We start from the raw sequence: 23,157 nt of genomic DNA, 5'->3' as shown, positions 1-23,157 counted from the left end.
TATCTTTGATAAAGGAGGCAAGCATATACAGTGGAGAAAAGACAGCCTCTTCAATAAGTGGTGCTGGGAAAACTGGACAGGTACATGTAAAAGTATGAAATTAGAACACTCCCTGACACCATACACAAAAATAAACTCAAAATGGATTAAAGACCTAAATGTAAGGCCAGACACTATCAAACTCTTAGAGGAAAACATAGGCAGAACACTCTATGACATAAATCACAGCAAGATCCTTTTTGACCCAGCTCCTAGAGAAATGGAAATAAAAACACAAATAAACAAATGGGACCTAATGAAACTTAAAAGCTTTTGCACAGCAAAGGAAACCATAAACAAGACCAAAAGACAGCCCTCAGAATGGGAGAAAATATTTGCAAATGAAGCAACTGACAAAGGATTAATCTCCAAGATTTACAAGCAGCTCATGCACCTCAATAACAGAAAAACAAACAACCCAATCCGAAAATGGGCAGAAGACCTAAATAGACATTTCTCCAAGGAAGATATACAGATTGCCAACAGACACATGAAAGAATGCTCAACATCATTAATCATTAGAGAAATGCAAATCAAAACTACAATGAGATATCATCTCACACCGGTCAGAATGGCCATCATCAAAAAATCTAGAAACAATAAATGCTGGAGAGGGTGTGGAGAAAAGGGAACACTCCTGCACTGTTGGTGGGAATGTAAATTGATACAGCCACTATGGAGAACAGTATGGAGGTTCCTTAAAAAACTAAAAATAGAACTACCATACCACCCAGCAATCCCGCTACTGGGCATATACCCCGAGAAAACCATAATTCAAAAAGAGTCATGTACCAAAATGTTCATTGCAGCTCTATTTACAATAGCCAGGACATGGAAGCAACCTAAGTGTCCATCATCAGATGAATGGATGAAGAAGATGTGGCACATATATACAATGGAATATTACTCAGCCATAACAAGAAATGAAATGGAGGTATTTGTAGTGAGGTGGATGGAGTTAGAGTCTGTCATACAGAGTGAAGTAAGTCAGAAAGAGAAAAACAAATACAGTATGCTAACACATATATATGGAATCTAAGGGAAAAAAAAAAGGTCATGAAGAACCTAGTGGCAAGACGGGAATAAAGACGCAGACCTACTAGAGAATGGACTTGAGGATATGGTGAGGGGGAGGGGTAAGATGGGACAGGGTGAGAGAGTGACATTGACATATATACACTACCAAATGTAAAACAGATAGCTAGTGGGAAGCAGCGGCATAGCACAGGGAGATCAGCTCGGTGCTTTGTGACCACCTAGAGGGGTGGGATAGGGAGGGTGGGAGGGAGGGAGATGCAAGAGGGAAGAGATATGGGAACATATGTATATGTATAACTGATTCACTTTGTTATAAAGCAGAAACTAACACACCATTGTAAAGCAATTATACTCCAATAAAGATGTTAAACAAAAAAAAATCGACTTGAAACTGCTTTATTCAAAGAAGTCTAAATCTGACACGTATTCTTAACTAGCTTTTTTTACACTCTGGATCATTAGTTATCATTCAGTGATGATGAAAGCATCCCAAAGAGCAGCTGGCCTGCTCTGAGAGAAGCACATCTCCTTGAGCACTGTACCCTTCCAGCCTCGGCTCCGTGTATGTTCTCACATCTGGAATCTTTTTTTTTTTTTTTTCAGGCAGACTCTGTTTGCTAGTGCTGACACTGCATATGTCCTAGCATATTCAATTATTATGCTAACTACAGACTTGCACAGCCCTCAGGTAAAATATTTTAATGATACATATACTATAGTGGCTAAATAAGGAGCTTTATTTGGGCCATTGACTGTCTTCTAAATGGGTTCTTAATTTTTTTAAATTTCAGGTAAAAAATAAAATGACAAAAGAGCAGTATATTAAAATGAATCGGGGTATCAATGATAGTAAAGATCTGCCTGAAGAATATCTCTCAAGCATCTATGAAGAGATAGAAGGCAAGAAAATTGCGATGAAAGAAACAAAAGAACACACGATTGCAACCAAATCTACTAAGCAGAGTAAGGTCTAATGGCAAATTATTTCTATTAATTCCAATTTTCGAGTGTATCAGAATGCATGATTAAGTTCCCTGGTGATAGATTTAAGTTGCATATCTAGCTATCTGAATAAGAAATGTGATTAAATTAGTTATGATGATTATGTTGGCACTTTCGTAATATCACTTATCTTCTTGCTAGATTTGTAATTAGTTACAAGAGGGAATTTAAAATAATCTGAGAGCTAAATTATTCCCCAGAGATGTTCCTTAAAACTCTGCTGTAATACCAGTGGTGACTGTGCCAATCTTGATTAGAATTCTCTGCGTTAACACCCCTGTGAAACTATCAGTTTCTTTATTTGAGAGGCAGCAGTGTGTATGTTTAGAGCAGGGCTCCCCAACCCCCGGGCCACTGACTGGTACCGGTCCGCAGCCTGTTAGGAACCGGGCCGCACAGCAGGAGGTGAGCAGCGGGCGAGCGAGTGAAGCTTCATCTGTATTTACAGCTGCTCCTCATTGCTCGCATTACCGCCTGAGCTCCGCCTCCTGTCAGCATTATGGTGAGTTGTATAATTATTTCATTATGTATTACAATGTAATAATAATAAAGTGCACAATAAATGTAATGCGCTTGAGTCATCCGAAATCATCCCCTCCCCTCAGGTCCGTGGAAAAATTGTCTTCCACGAAACCCGTCCCTGGTGCCAAAAAGGTTGGGGGCCGCTGGTTTAGAGCACGGGCTCTAGAGCCATGCTGCCTGGATTCAAGTCCCAGCTCTACTGCTTATTAGTTGTGTGACCCTGGGCAAGTCACTTAATGTCTTTGTGCCTCATTTCCCATCAGTAAAATGGCAATAATACTTGTAACAGACTCGTGTAGTGGTCCTCATGAGCGTTTGTGAGTTAATTGTTGTAAATCTTTTGAAACAGAGCCTGGCACATAGCAAGCACTCAGTGAATGTTAGCTGCTATTATTCTCTTATTTCTTTGTAGGTGTCGCTAGTGAAAAGCAGCGACGGCTACTATACAATTTGGAGATGGAGCAAATGGCTAAAACAGCCAAAGCCCTGATGGAGGCTGTGAGCCACGCCAAAGCCCCGTTTACGAGTGCCACTCACCTGGACCATGTCCGGCCAATGTTCAAAGTGAGTATCCTGAGAAGTTAGGACACAGCTAAGAGCCTGATTCTAGAGCTGACCAGCCAGAAGCTCACCAGCGAGTTTATAATGGTGAAGAGATTGAGGAGAGGAAAAGGCCAAGCCTGGGTGTGTCTTTCTGGACAGCAAGTAAAGCAAGTCCTTCCTAGAAGCCCTGTGATGGTGCTAGGGCTACGTCAGCATGGGCTCTACCGTCAGAACGTCTGGCTTAAACCCTGCTTTTGCCACTTTGTCGCTCTGTGACCATGGTGAGGTTATTCAGCCTCTCTCTGTTCATCGTCTGTGAAATGGAGACAAATACAGAGTGCTACAGGACTGCTGAGGGGATTGAATGAATTAATAATTATTCAGGCATAAGAGACAGTTTTATTGTGACATCTCATCTCAGTAGCCTCAGGGTTAGTTTATCAGATGAAATTAGGTAGAAGTAAAAGACAATATCCTAAGGTCTCTGTTTTTTAAATGTCTAGAAAAGGTACACTTTCTAAATACATAGCACTCATGTTTTTCTCTAAGATGTTTTTATAGTAACTGTTAATATCCTGTTAACTGATCAATTCTAGATTTTTGTGAGCTTTTATTTTCAGGGAATTCACAAGAAACTTGGAGGAAAAGTAAAGTCTAAATAATTTGAATTAGGAACCTTTCAATAAACAAAGTTCATAGAACACAAGTTGCTTATAGATTTCACCTTGCATGCCGGCCTCTGATTAGTGATGGATGCCTGCTGCACTGTGTAAAGGATTCTCGAGCCCTGATTAGACTCAGCAGGGAGTGGGATCTCTGACTGATCAGTGATGTCTGCCACGAGCACAGATAGGTATGGCGGTGGCACACTAGCCGCATGTTTGCCATCCTTCCTTTAGAACTGTACGTTTAGTAAATGGCATATCTATAGTGACAGCTTTGACCACAGTTTAGGAGGAATTATTTTACTTTGTGAATGAATCAAAGTAGCAGTGAACTTGGCATCCTGGCTGTGCTCATAACTAACAGTGTGGCCTCTAAGTGCTCTTGCACACTGAGATTCTAGACGTTATTGAAACCTTCCTTCCTTGGTAGCTGGTGTGGACGCCACTGTTGGCAGCCTACAGCATCGGACTGCAGAACTGTGACGACACGGAAGTGGCCTCCCTGTGTCTGGAAGGTATCCGATGTGCAATCCGGATTGCCTGCATCTTTGGAATGCAGGTGGGTATAAGCACAGCTCCAGAGATACTGGTGGGCCGTGTTCTTTCAGATTTGGCAAAATTTAGAAACTATCAGACATTTCCAGTTAACCAAAAACATCTCAGCAAACTCTGTACTCATGCCCACCGAGAGGACGCCCACAGATTTGTGCTGGCAACAGCCTCATTAGGGGAAAAAATTGGAGATTTGGATTAAAACATTCTTTGAAGGTAGGTGGGGTCCAAGCTACTTAATTGGATTTGACAAAACAGCGTTCCTGTCCATCTGGCTAACTGCCTGCCCTGGTGCTTAAAATATTGTTTTTCCTTTTAAAATCAGCTTATTATTTTAATTTCCCTTATTTCCAGGTCTTCTCTGGGGGAAATAAATAGTTCAGTGCACAATGAATATGTCTGTAAATCTTTTGAATCTTGAAAAATTCAAATAAGCAAATAAGCAAAATACAATTCTCAAAATGTTAGGAAATCAGGAAGTTGTCAGTCCCATGTATCATTTTCTAAATCACTAAGAATTGGTACCCATTTATGTTGAAAAACTCAGTCTTCTGTTCCCATTTATCTTACAGTTAGACATTTTTTTTTGTACCAAGACCCCGGGCTTTGACATCAGACAATCTGGGTTTCAGACCTCAGCTCCGCTGCTTCTCTAGCATTGGTCTAGCTAGCTTCCCCCTAAGACACCCTTTATTTCCTCAGTTGTAAACTTGAGAAAACAGACCTACCTTGCAGGATTGTTGTAGAAATTAGCATTTATGTGACAACCTTAGCATTCGGCAGATTCCTCCCCTACTCCCTCCGAAGGGAATGGAACGTGAACATTGGTCTGAGGTCAGCTGCAAGGGAGAGACTAGTTCTCAAACATGAGATGGGCTGTTCAGGTAGCGGGAGGATAGCAGCGTGGAGTAACTGGTGTGTTCATGTACGTGAAGCCTGTCGACGTGCGTACAGGAGGCGGCAGAGGATCCAGTGCTCAGTCCCTTCAGTGTGAAAACGGTCTTGCTCAGGGCGGGATCTCAGCGTTCCCTCTCGGCTTCCCTTACAGCTGGAACGAGATGCCTACGTTCAGGCCCTTGCGCGCTTCTCCCTGCTGACGGCCAGCTCCAGCATCACAGAGATGAAGCAGAAGAACATCGACACCATAAAGACGCTCATCACGGTGGCTCACACGGACGGCAACTACCTCGGGAATTCCTGGCACGAGGTGTGTGTTTCTTTGAAAGCCTGGTGTTTGCCTTTTCTTAGTGAGGATGAGTCCCAGCTTTCCTTTGATTCAGAGCCAGTCTCTCTTTGGTCGATTCCATTTTTCTTGAAGTCAAGCCTAACTTTAACTGGGTTTTGTCTCATTCCTCAAATACATCATGTATCAGAAAAGTCAGACTCCCTGGGGCATGGTGGGTGAAATGCCTCAGATGTGCCACCTCACAAGGTGCTCCTGTCCCCGGTGGCCAGTGTCCACATGGAGAGCACTTCTGTTGTGGCAGCTTTCTTCCCACTTTTCCCAAGTCCTTATGTACCTCCTGAGAGCTCTTACCACCAGGGAGTAGGTTTAAGACAAAGCCAAGGAGCCCGATTTCTCCTAAGTGTATCAGAAAAGAGATGGTCAGCATCTACAATGAGCCATTAGGGAAATTGCCAGTGGTTTCACGTTTTTATTTAACTAAACCATATTCTAAGAGTTTCACGTAAGGATATAATTATCCATGTGCACAAACCGGTGTTTGAAGGGTCGTTTATCGAAATTTTAGTTGTTGAAGGGAAAAATTAAGTTAGAAACAGCCTAGATGTCCCAACAATGAGAGATTGCTCTTTTTTTAAAAAAGTGTGCTGCACCACTCCTTAGAATTCTGTGTGGCCATTTAAAATGATGTTGCTGAGGGACTTCCCCGGCGGCCCAGTGGTTGAGACTGTGCCTTCCAATGCAGGGGGTGCAGCTTCGATCCCTGGTCAGGGAGCTAAGATCCCACATGCCTTGTGGCCAAAAATCCAGAACATAAAACAGAAGCAATATTGTAACAAATTCAATAAAGACTTTAAAAATGATCCACATCAAAAAAAAAAATCTTAAAAAAATAAAGAAATAAAACCAAACCAAACAAAATAAAATAACGTTGCTGAAGGGAGAGACAGCCGGACATGACATGCTCCCTGATGGAAGCACATAATACCTCCTAAGAAATGTTTTTGCCCAAAACTCCAACCTGAGTCAATTCAAGCCTCCACTGTCAGTTTAAAGGAAATGTAGGGGACAGAGGAGCACGGTAAATGGTATCATGAGAATGCAGCGTGCAAACTCTAGGATGGGACAGAGGAGCACGGTAAATGGTATCATGAGAATGCAGCGTGCAAACTCTAGGATGTGACAGAGCCTCAGAGCCAGTGACCAGGTTCTTCAACAAATACATTGCATGGAAAATAGTAGATGGTTGGGGACGAGGCGGGGGCGGGCCTGTGGATTAAAAGAGACTTCAGAGAAAAAGGTAAAGATGTTATTAAACACTGTAACACTGTGGGAAGGTGATCACAGTATATTAAATGAAAAAATCGTTATAAACATTGTGAGGCTTTGTCCCTCGTGCCAAACGTACACAGAAAATGGATTTGAAAAGATAAACAGGAATGTTAACATCCTATCTGTGTGATAGCATTATAGAGGCGATTTATTTTCTTTTTTTCCTGAAGTTTTCTAATTTCTCTACTGTCTGTACGTATTACTTTTTGTTGTAGAGAGAAAACTGAAAGAGTAGAGGTGAGGGCATGGAGAGTGGTGGGGACCGTGGTGACCTAGAAAGAAAATTGCTATCAGCCTCCTCCTGCCATGGGGGTCATGTGGTTCAGGGGGAAGGCCTAGAGCCAGACGGCTGGCATCCAGTCTGGGTATCACCCTTTTCCTGCCTGTATGACATGGCAAGTTGCTTAGTCTTTGAGCCTCATCTTCCTCCTCTCTACAATCTTCATAGGGTTGTTCTGAGAGAAAAAGGGGGTTAACATGTGGAAAAGGGCTTACAACTGCATTTGGCAAGTAGTAAGAACTCAGTAGATATTAGCGGTCACGGTCGTCATGGTCATCATCATCATGGCACATGCCTCAGTCCCTTTTCACCGAATGTTCCCTTTCTCTGTCACCACTCTGGAGTATTCCATATTAGAAAAGATGGGGGGGGGCAGTGGTGTTGTTTTGAGTTGTGTGCTTTTTTAAGAAATAATTTCCTGTTTTCTGAGGAGTCATGATACCTAGTGAATCAATAAATAGCTGCTTTCTCTCCTACAACTTTCTTTTTTCTTTAACCTGAGAGATATGGTGAAGGTGGGGTTCCTGCCAGTTGCCAAGTATATAGCAGCATCTGGAAATGTTAAAAATGAATCAACCACCTATTCGATATGCAGAAACCTTGAGAAATCAGGTTGGAATCAGTAAGTCCTCGGCCACAAGTGTTATTGACATACTTGAGATTCCAGCTTCTGGAAAAGGGAGGACACTAGCAGTTTACTAGTAGTAATTTAACAGTATCATGCCATGTGGAACAGTCAGGCGTTGGCTCTCTCTGGCTGAATTAAGTACCTTTCTCAGTCAAGGGGAAAGCAGTTTATAAGTGAAAATACTCAGCAGTGCTCAGTGGTATAGTGGAGTCCCATACTCTGGGATTGGATTGTAAGGTCACCATGAAAAGCAAAACTCAGCTTTAGTCAGAAGTCCCCATGGAAATTCCTTAGGAAGGGTTTACCTGGAGATCTACATGCCGCCATCCCTCAGTAAGTTTTAAGCAGCCAGTTTCTGCTCCAGTAGAAGTTGAAACCAATCTCTGTTTCTCAGGGTAAGCTCCAGGTGGGAGACAGCCCGTGCGAAGGGACGCGTTGTCAAGCACCTGAACCACCCCGTAGGGCTGGGAGATAGTCTTTTCTCCTACTGCACACCATTCCAGGGCACATTCTCATCTATTTGATTAACCAAATAATAATCACCAACTATTTTAAGCACTGGGGATTCAGCAGTGACTAAGACAGAGTTAATGCCCTGTTGGCTCTTAAGACAGAGAACAAACAAATACCTGGCATAATGCCAAAAAGTAGTACGTGCTAAGGAAAAAAAAATATGCGTGGCCAGGGGAGCGTGTGTGATCTCGGGGCGGTCGAGGGAGGTCTGTCTGAGGAACACATGTCTGAGCTGGGAATCTAAGGGGTGAGCCATGGGGAGGAGCATAAGGAACACGTTGAAGCATAAGGAACAGCGAGTGCAAAGGCTCTGGGGTAGGACTAGACGTGTCGAGGTAAAGGAGCAGCAGGGAGGCTGGGGAGGCTAGTGTGTTGTATATCTGAGGGGTCGAGTGGAAGGGAGATAGGGGGTGGCTGAGTCAGACTAGATGGTGCACTTACTGAGTGGCATGGTGGATGGAATCCCCTGCTCCAATCAAGTGCTTTTTCTTTCTTTATTGAGCACTTATTAAATTTGCATAACTAAACATCTGTGTAGCATAACTCTACTGTACCAGTTTTTCTTTTGCTCGTTTTCTCTTTCCCTTTTTAATAGTTAAAAAAAAAAATAGTGAAATCTGTCTTCCAGACCCACACTCAGAGGGTTGCCTAGCTGGAACTAGGGAAGCCAGTCTGAGACCCTCAGATTTTATTCTCACCTGAAAAGCTGCTTGTTTCAGAGAACTCTCTAATGGCTAATTTAAGATGATAGTGCCCTTTTCAGCCAATGAAATGGGAACTCATCTCTTCGCACCTTCTTTTCATCAGATCTTGAAATGCATCAGCCAGCTGGAGCTCGCTCAGCTGATAGGAACCGGTGTGAAGACGCGCTACCTGTCTGGGTCCGGGCGTGAAAGAGAAGGGAGCCTGAAGGGCCACACGTTGTCGGGAGAAGAGTTCATGGGCCTTGGCCTCGGTAAGATACCAGGCCCCCCAGCCAGCCGTCACGGACTCACCAGTTAACCGGCATGAAACCCTTCTCGTCTCATCAGGACTGTCCCGTAGATCGTCTCTTCCTTACGTGTCAGCTGACAGTATGTTTGTTGATGGAAGCGGAAGTGCTGCCTCAGCTCTCTAAATTGTGATTAAACTGTCGAGTAAATGCCTATTTTATCAACATCAGCAGGGTGCATTACTTTTCTTTCTATACATATAAGTATGTTGGAGGGAAAGCCATCTGGTATTCGAGGAGTGGGTGTGTGTATCTCTAGATTTTCAAAGGTAGATTCAACCTCTCTTCCACGTTCATCTTTTGTTAACTGATGTTCTCATCAAAGTAGAATTATTTCTGGCGATACAGTGAACTGAGAGACTCTCTTGTCCGTGATATAACAATAATAATAGTAAAAAGGGTAAACAAACGTGCCAGGCCACATTCTAAGCACTCAGTTTATATATTTTAATTCATTTAAACCTTGTAACAACTCAGTGAAATTGGGGCTGTTATCATCCCCATTTTGTAAATGAGGAAAGTGAGGTAAAGAGGGTGAAGTGACTTGAACAAGGTGAACATTATGAGGAAGTGGCAGAGGTAAGTTTCAAACCCAGGCCATTTGATGCAGAGAGCAGGCTTCCTAGGTTCCACATACAGTAGTACAGTATAAAAGCACAGACTCTGAAAATGGGGGAGGGGTAATAGCACCTACTTCTTGGGGTGTATATGAGGGTGACTGGAGTGAAATCCTAGAGAGCTCTCCAGACCTTCTGCTTGTGGAAACCATTATGTGTTCTAGGAGCTCTGAGTCAGTATTGATCAATTTGAATTTGTTTTCCTAAAAAGAGACATTTAATACTATAAAAATGTAAAAGACGCTTAAGAAAGGGAGATGAATGGTACAAGCCAGGGAGCCTCTAATAAGAATGTAATCTGAATGCCAAATGCCAAAACCTGAGTTTAATTTTATTCTGTCATCATTGGGGGGTTGTTTGTTTGTTTTGCCTGCAAACCATTCTCACTAATGTTTCTTGTCTGTGCATATTGGATATCACAGGATACTTTGTTCTAAATACTTCACTGTTTTGGAAACACCATTGATTTTGTGCATTGTGTTTCAGGTAATTTGGTGAGTGGTGGAGTGGACAAAAGACAGATGGCCAGCTTCCAGGAATCGGTGGGTGAGACCAGCTCACAGAGTGTGGTCGTAGCTGTAGACAGGTAATGATTTTCTTCTCCAGTGAAGCTGGACTACCCAGTGGCTTGGCATCTTCTGTATATTTACTGGGTATGAATGATCACTAATTTGTTTGACTGTTGTAAGTGTTGTCAGTTCTAGATTACTCAAACTAGGAAAGATTAAAAGTGGCACACATGATCCGCAGCTACTAATTACCTTCACATTCGTTTGGATTTTGATCTTGAATTGTATCATAACCTTTTTTAAAATTATAACTGTGACCAAATTATGTCAAAAACAAGAGTTTTTCCTGGTGCTAGTGTTTTAAATCACCTTGTTTCCTTAGTGTAGAAATTACTTTTTAAAAAATTTCAAGAAGAGTTTCGGATTTAAAGCCTACCCGTGAGTGAGAGTTGGCCAAGTTGACATTTCCATTTCTTTTTCCTCAAAACCTTCCCACTGTTTCTGTTCACTTAAAACTTGACCTAAACATCCAGGAGAAATACAGGTATTCCCATTTGAAGATATTCATTATATATGAGGGCTTAAAATAGGAATTTTCTTAAAATCAACAAACCTCTGAAAATTACCATTGATTAATCATGTACATTAAATATAGATAATTCTGAAATGATAGCAGTATAGAATTTATGACATAATTTGTATTGCTCTCAGAACAATTTTCCTAGTATTTTAAACTCTTAATCAGCATATTTTGATCACCTCGCTCTTGTTGCTTTTCTGCTTCTCTCCAACTATTGTCTGTAATGTACTTTTGATGAGTTTTCCCTACTTTTCCCCTTAGGTTTAGGCTAATACAATAAAATGTTTGTTGTACCATTAACCGCACATTTCTTTCCTGTTTTTCTGCCTTAGCCAGATAGTGCGCAATAGTAACTTGCCCAGCACCTTTTTGTGTGCTGTTTCGTTGTTTTAAGTTGAGATATAATTCATACACCATAAGATTTACTCTTTTTAAAGTGTACAGTTCAGTGGTTTTTAGTATATTCAGAGTTGTGCAACCATCACCACTATCTAATTTCAGAGCATTTTCATCACCCCCATAACGAAGCCCTGCATTTATTGCAGTCGCTCCCCATTTCCTCTCCCGCCGTTCCTGTAACCACTGATATACTTTCTGCTTGTGTAGGTTTGCCGATTCTGGACATTGTTGAATTGTCTATTTCTCCTGTTTAATTCTGTGTTTTTTGCCTCATGATTTTGGGGCTCTGTTGTTAGATGCATATATGTTTATAATTGTTAGGTTTTCTTGACAGATTAAACTTTTTATCATTATAAAATGTTCTTTGTCTTTAGTAATGATTTTAGTGTTAAGTCTACATTGTCTGATATCAGTGCAGCTACTCTTGTTCTCTTTTGGTTACTGTTTGCATGCTGTGTCTTCTTTCATACTTTTACTTTCAACCTATTTGTGTCTTTGAATCTAAAGTGAGATTGGCAGGATGGATTAAAATAAACATGATCCAACTCTATGCTGTCTAAAGATTCAGCCATTATTCTTGAAGGAACATTTTTACAAGCCTTTGGTAGTTTCCAGAGTTCAGGTCTGAAAAAGTTGGTTTTGTTGAATTTTTGCCAGTTTTCTTGGTTGCTCTTATGGAGGAGCAGCTTTTTAAAGGTCCTCAGTCTGCCATTCCCACTGTCGTGACATTCCATGCTATCATATCTTGACTCTCCCCCATCCTTTTGATGTGTCACTTTCTCTTCCTATCAGTATAAGCATTTCAGCTCTCAACTCAGCTCACTGACCAGTTCTATTCCTCTAATGCCTCATTGTTTATGTTAGTGGAAGTGCCAGACCTGAAATGTTTCCTTTCTGTCTTTTCTGAGTGTTTGAAATTGAAGCTGCAGCTTCCAAGTCTAATTTTTATTTTATTATATCTGGAATTTTCTTCCTAGAATTTTTACTGGCTCTACCCGACTGGATGGAAATGCAATAGGTATGTATTTGACTCACCTGTGACAACTACAGAAGCCTCCTATCATAACTGTCTGACCATTACTAACGAGGCCTCGCGTGTGTTGTTGGGTCTGGCCTGTAGTTGACTTTGTCCGCTGGCTGTGTGCCGTGTCCATGGATGAGCTGGCTTCCCCCCACCACCCCCGCATGTTCAGCTTGCAGAAGATTGTGGAGATATCTTACTACAACATGAATCGGATCCGACTACAGTGGTCCCGAATATGGCATGTGATTGGAGATCACTTCAATAAGGTAACTCTTCAAATTCAAAAGCCCCACTCCATCAATGTCCAAAAAAAAGGCAGGCAACTAACTTCAAAACAGAAGTGATTGAGTGTGTAGGTGCGTATAATTCACTTTCCCTGTGGAGTGGAGAACAGCTCGTAGCATACCTACATATTGATAGAGCTCATGGAGAATGAATTAAAAATCCATTTGTATCTAAAATACTTTAATATCCCATATATAGGAGACAGGCTCACACCACAAAAATCATTATAGTCACTGGACAGACCTTGGTGTTTGAAAGCATTGCAAAATCCTGAAGCACCTTCTGAATGACCAAAGATTAAGTTATGTTCTATATATCAGTAGTTTCACTCTAAATGTCACTACTTCTTGTATTCTGGCTTCCTTTGCCACCACTCTTCTAAAACCTTTGTTGAGGAAACTAACATTTATTTAAATCAGCAACAAGCCAGAGACTACTGTGTTCTAAAACTGAAAACTATGGAGAGAAAACCAGATTTTTCTCCACTCGAGGTTTCGTTATATACACATAGGCACGTGCACATGTAAATTGAACAAATGAAATTAGAATATATTTTATGTATATGAATGTCTGTATCTGTAATGTCATTTGCTTTTTAGGGGAAAACTAATAGCTTAACAACACTGTTTGCTACCAAAACACATTTCATGATTTCAAAAAAATTTTCTCAGGCCTGGAGATAAAGAGTTGTAATAGAGATGCTTAAAAATAGTGTTAATAAAAGACAGTTTATCCAAAAGAGAATTGCCCTCTCTATATTGAATAGGAGAAAATCATAAGAAGAAGTAATCTGTCATTGGGATATAGAACAAGCAGTAGAGTGCTGGTGAATGATTTGTAGCATCTGCTGATTTCTGTGGTTAAAACATCACCCCATGATCGATGGAAGGTTAGCAGTGTGATGTCACTAAATGTGAACTGGGAAGAGTTGGGTACTGTTGGCTTTTCTGGGCAGCTGGGGAACCCCACTGAAATGAGGCATTGTCACATGTAGTCTTGCTTCTAACTTGGTCCATCAGCTAATCAGAGCTCTTTGTTTACTTTGCTTCCTTATCAGCTCTAAGTAAGGTACCTCTCAGCACACCATCTGTTTAACAAACTGTCCGAGTGCCTTGTACCAGGTAGTAGACAGATGAGGTCCCTGCCCTCCTGAAGCTCACTTGGATTTTATGATGAAATAACTGATGGTAAAGGGTCAGGCAGTGCAGTGTGTCAGGCCTCTCTGGAGGTGACCTTTCTGAACCCTCAGTGAGGGAGGTGGCCATGAGAGCCTGCAGGTGCCCCAGAGTAACTGTTTGTTGAGTGAGTGGTAACACTGTCATCTAAAGTAATCAGTCAGCTCAGCAACCATCTTTCCCACTATTCTGGGTAAATAAATTCTTAGTGGACATCACTGATATAAACTTGTTTGAGAGAAAAAATGTGAACCATTACCATGACTGCACTTGGTATTCTTGTCCAAGCCTATGACAAGCTTCGGATCTAGGCTGGCGGGTAGTCATTAGACATGTCGTGGTTGTCAACCTCATTACAAATGTCCATTCCATCTCATCAGTGCTGTTAAGCACAAAGTTGTGGAAAACTCAGTTGCTCACTCTAGGGTTCATCATTCTTTCCACCACCTCAGAAGGATGTTCCGCTTCCCCCTGGGAGCCGGAGCACATGAAAATCCTGTGGGTTTGAAGAAGTAAGTGGCCGAGTAGAGCTCTCAGGATTCTAGGACAGTCACTGGGACAGTCACATGTTTCTCTTCTTCTAAACTAGGGCACAAATATGTCCTGGGGTGTGCAAAGCTGCATAGTAAGCGTGGTGTGCATTCCTGAAGCAGCCAGGGATTTTTAGCCGGGGAATAATATTCTTATTAGTCTCTAATTACATCAACATTACACGAACACTTAAAAAAAATTACAACTAAGAACACCTTTGACCATCAGCACCCCTCAACCAGACCCTCCCCAAAGCTAATTATTTTTTATCCATTCGGTATACAGGCCGACCTCAGAGATATGGCGAGTTCAGTTCCAGACCAAAGAAATAAAGCAAATATCGCAGTAAAGCAAGTCACGTGAAATTTTTGGTTTCCCAGCGCATAAAAAAGTTATGTTTATACCATACTGTAGTCTATTAAGTGTGCAACAACCAAAAAAAGTACATACCTTAATTTTAAAATAGTTTATTGCTAAAAAACATGAACCATCAGCTGAGCCTTCAGTAGGTTGTAATCTTTTTGAAAATAGTAACATCAAAGAACACTGATCACAGATCACCAAAGCAGATATAATAATAATGAAAAAGTTTGAAATATCGCAAGAATTATCAAAATGTGACACAGAGACACAAAGTGAGCATATTTTGAAAGCATGTTTAATTAAATGTGTTTCATCATTAAACTTAAAACTGTCCAGCTCATGCCAAGAAATACCTTTTTCTTCCTCTTGAGGTGTGTTTTCCCAGAGCATTTGTTTTGAAGGCAGGCTGTCCATGTTTGAGGTCCAGAACCCCATATCCACAGTTGTTCCACTGTGCCTATTTCACCTCACCTCCTGTTCCTGCTCAGGTTGGCTGTAACCCCAATGAGGATGTGGCTATCTTTGCTGTTGACTCATTAAGGCAGCTCTCCATGAAGTTTCTTGAGAAGGGAGAATTAGCCAACTTCCGTTTCCAGAAAGATTTTCTGAGGCCCTTTGAGCATATCATGAAGAAAAACAGGTATGTGCATTATTCTGGAAGACCCTTAGTCAAATCCCTGCTGGGGGTCTAAAAAGGTCTCCTAACACTAACCACACGATTCGTTTTTTCTTCTCCTGTTTGGCGGAAGCAAATAAAATGAGCATACTTTGATTCACACCTATTGTCTCTAAGTAAATCACACTAAGATCTGTGTGTAACCTTTTCCAGAAGGGTAGATCATACAACTGCACCTAGTAGAAGTACATCATGCATCCTTACCGGGGAGCTGGGTGCTGAGAGAGTTCAGAGAAAGAGCCACTGCCAAAGCAGCCTCGCACAGGGTCAAGAACTGTGTGACCCAGATTGGTTCAAGGTGGCGGAGTAGAAGGACATGCTCTCACTCTCTCTTGCGAGAGCACCGGAATCACAACTAACTGCTGAAAAATCATCGACAGGAAGACACTGGAACTCACCAAAAAAGATACCCCACATCCAAAGACAAAGGAGAAGCCACAATGAGATGGTAGGAGGGGCGCAATCACAATAAAATCAAATCCCATAACTGCTGGGTGGGTGACTCACAAACTGGAGAACACTTATGCCACAGAAGTCCACCCACTGGAGTGAAGGTTCTGAGCCCCATGTCAGGCTTCCCAACCTGGGGGTCTGGCAACGGGAGGAGGAATTCCTAGAGAATCAGACTTTGAAGGCTAGCGGGATTTGATTGCAGGACTTCAACAGGACTGGGGGAAACAGAGACCCCACTCTTGGAGGGCACACACAAAGTACTGTGCACATCACGACCCAGGGGATTGAGCAGTGACCCCATAGGAGACTGAACCACACCTACCTGCTGGTGTTGGAGGGTCTCCTGCAGAGGCGGGGGGGTGGCTGTGTCTCACCGTGAGGACAAGGACACTGGCAGCAGAAGCTCTGGGAAGTACTCCTTGGTGTGAGCCCTCCCAGAGTCCGCCATTAGCCCCACCAAAGAGCCCCGGTAGGCTACAGTGTTGGGTTGCCTCAGGCCAAAGAACCAACAAGGAGGGAACCCAGCCCCACCCATCAGCAGACAAGTGGATTAAAGTTTTACTGAGCTCTGCCCACCAGAGCAACAGCCAGCTCTACCTACCACCAGTCCCTCCCATCAGGAAACTTGCACAAGCCTCTTAGATAGCCTCATCCACCAGAGGTCAGACAGCAGAAACAAGAAGAACTACAAACCTGCAGCCTGTGGAAGAAAAACCACATTCACAGAAATATAGACAAGATGAAAAGGCAGAGGGTTCTGTACCAGATGAAGGAACAAGAAGAAACCCCAGAAAAACAACTGAATGAAGTGAAGATAGGCAACCTTCCAGAAAAAGAATTCAGAATAATGATAGTGAAGATGATCCAGGACCTCGGAAAAAGAATGGAGGCAAATATCGAGAAGATGGCAAGAAATGTTTAACAAAGACCTAGAAGAATTAAAGAACAAACAGACAGAGATGAACAACGCAATAACTGAAATGAAAAATACACTAGAAGGAATCAATAGCAGAATAACTAAGGCAGAAGAACGGATAGGTGACCTGGAAGACAGAATGGTGGAATTCACTGCTGTGGAACAGAATAAAGAAAAAAGAATGAAAAGAAATGAAGACAGCCTGAGAGACCTCTGGGACAACATTAAAGGCAAGAACATTCACATTATAGGGGTCCCAGAAGGAGAAGAGAGAGAGAAAGGACCCGAGAAAATATTTGAAGACATTATAGTCGAAAACTTCCCTAACACAGAAAAGGAAATAGCCACCCAAGTCCAGGAAGCGCAGAGAGTCCCATACAGGATAAACCCAAGGAGAAACACACCGAGACACGTAGTAATCAAAATGGCAAAAATTAAAGACAAAGAAAAATTATTGAAAGCAGCAAGGGTAAAACAACAAATAACATACAAGGGAACTCCTATAAGGTTAACAGCTGATTTCTCAGCAGAAACTCTACAAGCCAGAAGGGAGTGGCAAGACATATTTAAAGTGATGAAAGGGAAGAACCTACAACCAAGATTACTCTACCCGGCAAGCATCTTATTCAGATTCGACGGAGAAATCAAAAGCTTTACAGACAAAAGCTAAGAGAATTCAGCACCACCAAACCAACTCTACAACAAATGCTAAAGGAACTTCTCTAAGTGGGAAACACAAGAGAAGAAAAGGACCTACAAAAACAAACCCAAAACAAGAAAATGGTCATAGGAACATACATATTGATAATTACCTTAAACGTGAATGGATTAAGTGCTCCAACCAAAAGACACAGGCTTGCTGAATGGATACAAAAACAAGACTCATCTACATGCTGTCTACAAGAGACCCACTTCAGACCTAGGGACACATACAGACTGAAAGTGAGAGGATGGAAAAAGATATTCCATGCAAATGGAAATCAGAAGAAAGCTGGAGTAGCAATACTCATATCAGGCAAAATAGACTTTAAAATAAAGAATGTTACAAGAGACAAGGAAGGACAGTACATAATGATCAATGGATCAATCCAAGAAGAAGATATAACAATTATATATGCACTCAACATAGGATCACCTCAATACATAAGGCAACTGCTAACAGCTATAAAAGAGGAAATAGACAGTAACACAATAATAGTGGGGGATTTTAACACCTCACTTACACCAATGGACAGATCATTCAAACAGAAAATTAATAAGGAAACAGAAGCTTTAAATGACACAATAGACCAGGTAGATTTAATTGATATTTGTAGGACATTCCATCCAAAAACAGCAGGTTACACATTCTTCTCAAGTGCTCACGGAACATTCTCCAGGATAGATCATACCTTGGATCACAAATCAAGGCTCAGTAAATTTAAGAAAATTGAAATCACATCAAGCATCTTTTCTGACCACAATGCTATGAGATTAGAAATGAATTACAGGGAAAAATACGTAAAAAACACAAACACATGAAGGCTAAACAATACATTACTAAATAACCAAGAGATCACTGAAGAAATCAAAGAGGAAATCAAAAAATACCTAGAGACAAATGACAGTGAAAACACGACGATCCAAAACGTATGGGATGCAGCAAAAGCAGTTCTAAGAGGGAAGTTTATAGCTATACAAGCCTACCTCAAGAAACAAGAAAAATCTCAAGTAAACAATCTAACCTTACATCTAAAAGAACTAGAGAAAGAAGAACAAACAAAACCCAAAGTTAGTAGAAGGAAAGGAATCATAAAGATCAGAGCAGAAATAAATGAAATAGAAACAAAGAAAACAGTAGCAAAGATCAATAAAACTAAAAGCTGGTTCTTTGAGAAGATAAACAAAATTGATAAACCATTAGCCAGACTCATCAAGAAAAAGAGGGAGAGGACTCAAGTCAATAAAATTGGAAATGAAAAAGGAGACGTTACAACAGACACCGCAGAAATACAAAGCATCCTAAGAGACTACTACAAGCACCTCTGCCAGTAGAATGGACAACCTGGAAGAAATGGACAAATACTTAGAAAAGTATAACCTTCCAAGACTGAACCAGGAAGAAATAGAAGGTACGAACAGACCAGTCACAAGTAATGAAATTGAAACTGTGATTAAAAATTTTCCAACAAACAAAAGTCCAGGACCAGATGGCTTCACAGGTGAATTCTATCAAACATTTGGAGAAGAGCTAACACCCATCCTTCTCAAACTCTTCCAAAAAATTGCAGAGGAAGGAACACTCCCAAACTCATTCTGTGAGGTCACCATCACCCTGATACCAAAACCAGACAAAGATAACTACAAAAAAGGAGAATTACAGACCACTATCACTAATGAATATAGTTGCAAAAATCCTCAAAATACTAGCAAACAGAATCCAACAATACATTAAAAGGATCATACACCATGATGAAGTGGGATTTATCCCAGGGATGCAGGGATTCTTCAGTGTATGCAAATCAATCAATGTGATACACCATGTTAACAAATTGAAGAAGAAAAACCATATGATCATCTCAATAGATGGAGAAAAAGCTTTTGACAAAATTCAACACCCATTTATGATAAAAATTCTCCAGAAAGTGGGCACAGAGGGAACCTACCTCAACATAATAAAGGCCATATGCAACAAACCCACAGCAAACATCTTTCTCAATGGTGAAAAACTGAAAGTATTTCCTCTAAGATCAGGAGCAAGACAAAGATGTCCACTCTCACCACTATTATTCAACATAGTTTTGGAAGTCCTAGCCACAGCAATCAGAGAAGAAAAAGAAATAAAAGGAATACAGATTGGAAAAGAAGAAGTAAAACTGTCACTGTTTGCAGATGATATGATACTATACATAGAGAATCTTAAAGATGTTACCAGAAAACTACTAGAGCTAATCAATGAATTTGATAAAGTTGCAGGATACAAAATTAATGCACAGAAATCTCTTGCATTCCTATACACTAATGATGAAAAATCTGAAAGAGAAATTAGGGAAACGCTCCCATTTACCATTGCAACAAAAAATAAAACACCTAGGAATAAACCTACCTAGGGAGACAAAAGACCTGTATGAAGAAAACTGTAAGACACTGATGAAAGAAATTAAAAATGATACTAACAGATGGAGAAATATACCATGCTCTTGGATTGGAAGAATCAATACTGTGACAATGACTATACTAACCAAAGCAATCTACAGATTCAATGCAATCCCTATCAAGTTACCAGTGGCATTTTTTACAGAACTATAACAAAAATCTTAAAATTTGTATGGCGACACAAAATATCCCAAGTAGCCAAAGCAGTCTTGAGGGAGAAAAATGGAGCTGGAGGAATCAGACTCCCTGACTTCAGACTATACTACAAAGCTACAGTAATCAAGACAATATGGTACTGGCACAAAAACAGAAAGATAGATCAATGGAACAGGATAGAAAGCCCAGAGATAAACCCACACAGCTATGGTCAACTAATCTATGACACAGGAAGCAAGGATATACAATGCAGAAAAGACAGTCTCGTCAATAAATGGTGCTGGGAAAACTGGACAGCTACATGTAAAAGAATGAAATTAGAACACTCCCTAACACCATACACAAAAATAAACTCAAAGTGGGTTAGAGACCTAAATGTAAGACTGGACACTATAAAACTCTTAGAGGAAAACATAGGAAGAACACTCTTTGACATAAATCACGGCAAGGTCTTTTTTGATCCACCTCCTAGAGTAATGGAAATAAAAACAAAAATAAACAAATGGGACCTAATGAGACTTAAAAGGTTTTGCAAAGCAAAGGAAACTACAAGCAAGACGAAAAGACAGCCCTCAGAATGGGAGAAAATATTTGCAAACGAATCAACGGACAAAGAATTAATCTGCAAAATATATAAACAGCTCATGCAGCTCAATATTAAAAAACAAACAACCCGATCCAAAAATGGGCAGAAGACCTAAATAGACATTTCTCCAAAGAAGACATACAGATGGCCAGGAAACACATGAAAAGCTGCTCAACATCACTAATTATTAGAGAAATGCACATCAAAACTACAATGAGGTATCACCTCACACCAGTTAGAATGGGCATCATCAGAAAATCTACAAACAACAAATGCTGAAGAGGGTGTGGAGAAAAGGAAACCCTCTTGCACTGTTGGTGGGAATATAAATTGATACACTATGGAGAACAGTATGGAGGTTCCTTAAAAAACTAAAAATAGAATTACCATATGACCCAGCAATCCCACTGTTGGGCAATATACCCAGAGAAAACCATAATTCAAAAATACACATGCACCCCAATGTTCATTGCAGCTCTATTTACAATAGCCAGGTCATGGAAGCAACCTCAATGCCCATCGACAAACGAATGGATAAAGATGTGGTATATATATATACAATGGAATATTACTCAGTCATAAAAAGGAATGAAATTGGGTCATTTGTAGAGATGTGGATGGATCTAGAGACTGTCATACAGAGTGAAGTAAGTCAGAAAGAGAAAAATATCATATATTAACTCATATATGTGGAACCTAGAAAAGTGGTACAGATGAACTGGTTTGCAAGGCAGAAATAGAGACACAGATGTAGAGAACAAATGTATGGACTCCAAGGGGGGAAAGTGGTGGTGGTGGTGGGATGAATTGGGAGATTGGGATTGACATATATACACTAATATGTATAAAATGGATAACTAATAAGAACCTGCTGTATAAAACAATAAATAAAATTCTAAAATTCTATTAAAAAAAGAAATTTTATAACATGAGAAATGCTTAGTCACTTAGTGAAAAGAGCAGGTTATAGAATTGGGCAGTCAGTGTAATAATAAAGATTGTGATATAGTGTATCTCTCCATAAGAAATGCCATAGCATCATATAAAAGAATCTTTTTCTTTATGTTTTTCCCTACATTTTCTAAAACATTTATTGTCATCATTTATTACTTTTAACAGTCAGGCAAAAAACATTTTAATAAATATGTATATTTCTTGCCAACAAGTTGCTTTTTTTTCCCGGGAGAGAAAACTATGAATTCATTGGTATTATGTGTTAAAGTCACCTAGGTATGTAGTCAGTCCTCCATTATCTGCAGGTGGCAAATTTTCTTTGTGGACTTTCAGCTAATTTTTAACTTTCTCCTTGCCTTCTCTAAACAACCTTTCCTATTATCAGTTAGTATAGGTCCAGCAGACAAGCATGAATGTTATCCTAAGCCGGATGAAATTTGCAAGCCAAGTTTCTCCTCCTAAAACCACTCTAATGACTTTCAAAGCTAGTGCGATAGAAGCATTAGGTTTGTGTTGCCTTGCTTCTTGCTATTTGTGAGATAGTAGTGTTCACCCCATAATCATATATGTCTAAAAGACATATGTGCTAATCTGTTGTAAATATCCAGGTCACACCATGTTGAACCTTGCAGCTGCTTCAGAAAATGGACCATTTTTTCTATCTTCATGTTTTGTTTTGTAATAACTAAATTTAAAATATTCATCGTGAGTTATATATGTAAGCTCCCATCCAAGTGTATGTGTTTGCCATCCACAAATATCTCTGCCCAAAAACCTAAGAGGGTATGCATTAAGAATTTAGGAATCGTTATCTCTGGGTGGCAAAAGTATGAGTATATTAGTCTAAATGTTTTGGGCCAGAAAAATTGACCAACAGTGGCTTAAACCACAAGTCTATGTATTGTTTACTTAACAAGTCAGAAGCAGGCAGTCCCAACTTTGGTTCCATAGCCCAAATTGTAACCAAGGGCCCAGGTTCTTTCTGTCCCTTTGTTTGGCCATAAACAGGTTGCTTTTCTTCCTTGAGCTTACTGTTTCATGATTGCTGGACAGAGACTTTAGCTCCAGGCATCATGCTGTGTTCACAGTGGGAGTGATTAAAAGAGGCAGAGCCCACCATCAGAATGGGAACAAGAGGAAAAGGGGCAGAGCCTACCAAGTGTATTCCTTTTAAGACAAAAGCAGAACCTTCCTAGAAATCCCTCCCCTCCCACACCCATAGATTTTCTCTTACATCTGATTAGTTAGAACAGGTCATGTAGCTCCCCTAGCTGCAAGGGAAGCTGGGAGATTGAGGTCCTGGCACATGAGACAAGATTGTCATGTTGTCTTATATTATTTATGATCGGTTCCCTGAGGTCGGGCATGTTGCTGCCCAGATGAAATCACACTTATTAAGGAAGTGGGAAGATGACTGCTGGGTAGGCAACTAACTGACATGTTGACTGTCTTACTATTTTTTCTTTTTGTTGTCTCTAATTTTTTTTTAATGAATGTGGATTACGACATG

At 40.6% G+C, this 23,157-nt stretch overlaps 1 protein-coding gene across 1 annotated transcript in view; it reads left to right on the top strand.

The window, feature by feature from the left end:
* The window catches only part of ARFGEF2 (ADP ribosylation factor guanine nucleotide exchange factor 2), a 100,885-nt gene that overhangs the window by 52,730 nt on the left and 24,998 nt on the right, over positions 1-23,157 (top strand). The window contains exons 17-26 of the mRNA XM_059898821.1: positions 1,681-1,765; positions 1,869-2,040; positions 3,014-3,165; positions 4,240-4,368; positions 5,410-5,568; positions 9,105-9,252; positions 10,392-10,491; positions 12,371-12,411; positions 12,514-12,683; positions 15,260-15,411. Coding sequence (XP_059754804.1) covers positions 1,681-1,765; positions 1,869-2,040; positions 3,014-3,165; positions 4,240-4,368; positions 5,410-5,568; positions 9,105-9,252; positions 10,392-10,491; positions 12,371-12,411; positions 12,514-12,683; positions 15,260-15,411 — 1,308 coding nt within the window. The remainder of the gene's footprint in view (positions 1-1,680; positions 1,766-1,868; positions 2,041-3,013; positions 3,166-4,239; positions 4,369-5,409; positions 5,569-9,104; positions 9,253-10,391; positions 10,492-12,370; positions 12,412-12,513; positions 12,684-15,259; positions 15,412-23,157) is intronic.

This window comes from Balaenoptera ricei, chromosome 15, assembly GCF_028023285.1.
Source record: "Balaenoptera ricei isolate mBalRic1 chromosome 15, mBalRic1.hap2, whole genome shotgun sequence".
Classification (NCBI taxonomy): domain Eukaryota; kingdom Metazoa; phylum Chordata; class Mammalia; order Artiodactyla; family Balaenopteridae; genus Balaenoptera; species Balaenoptera ricei.
Note: the sequence above shows the minus strand (reverse complement) of the source record. Positions and strands in the feature narration are given on the sequence as shown.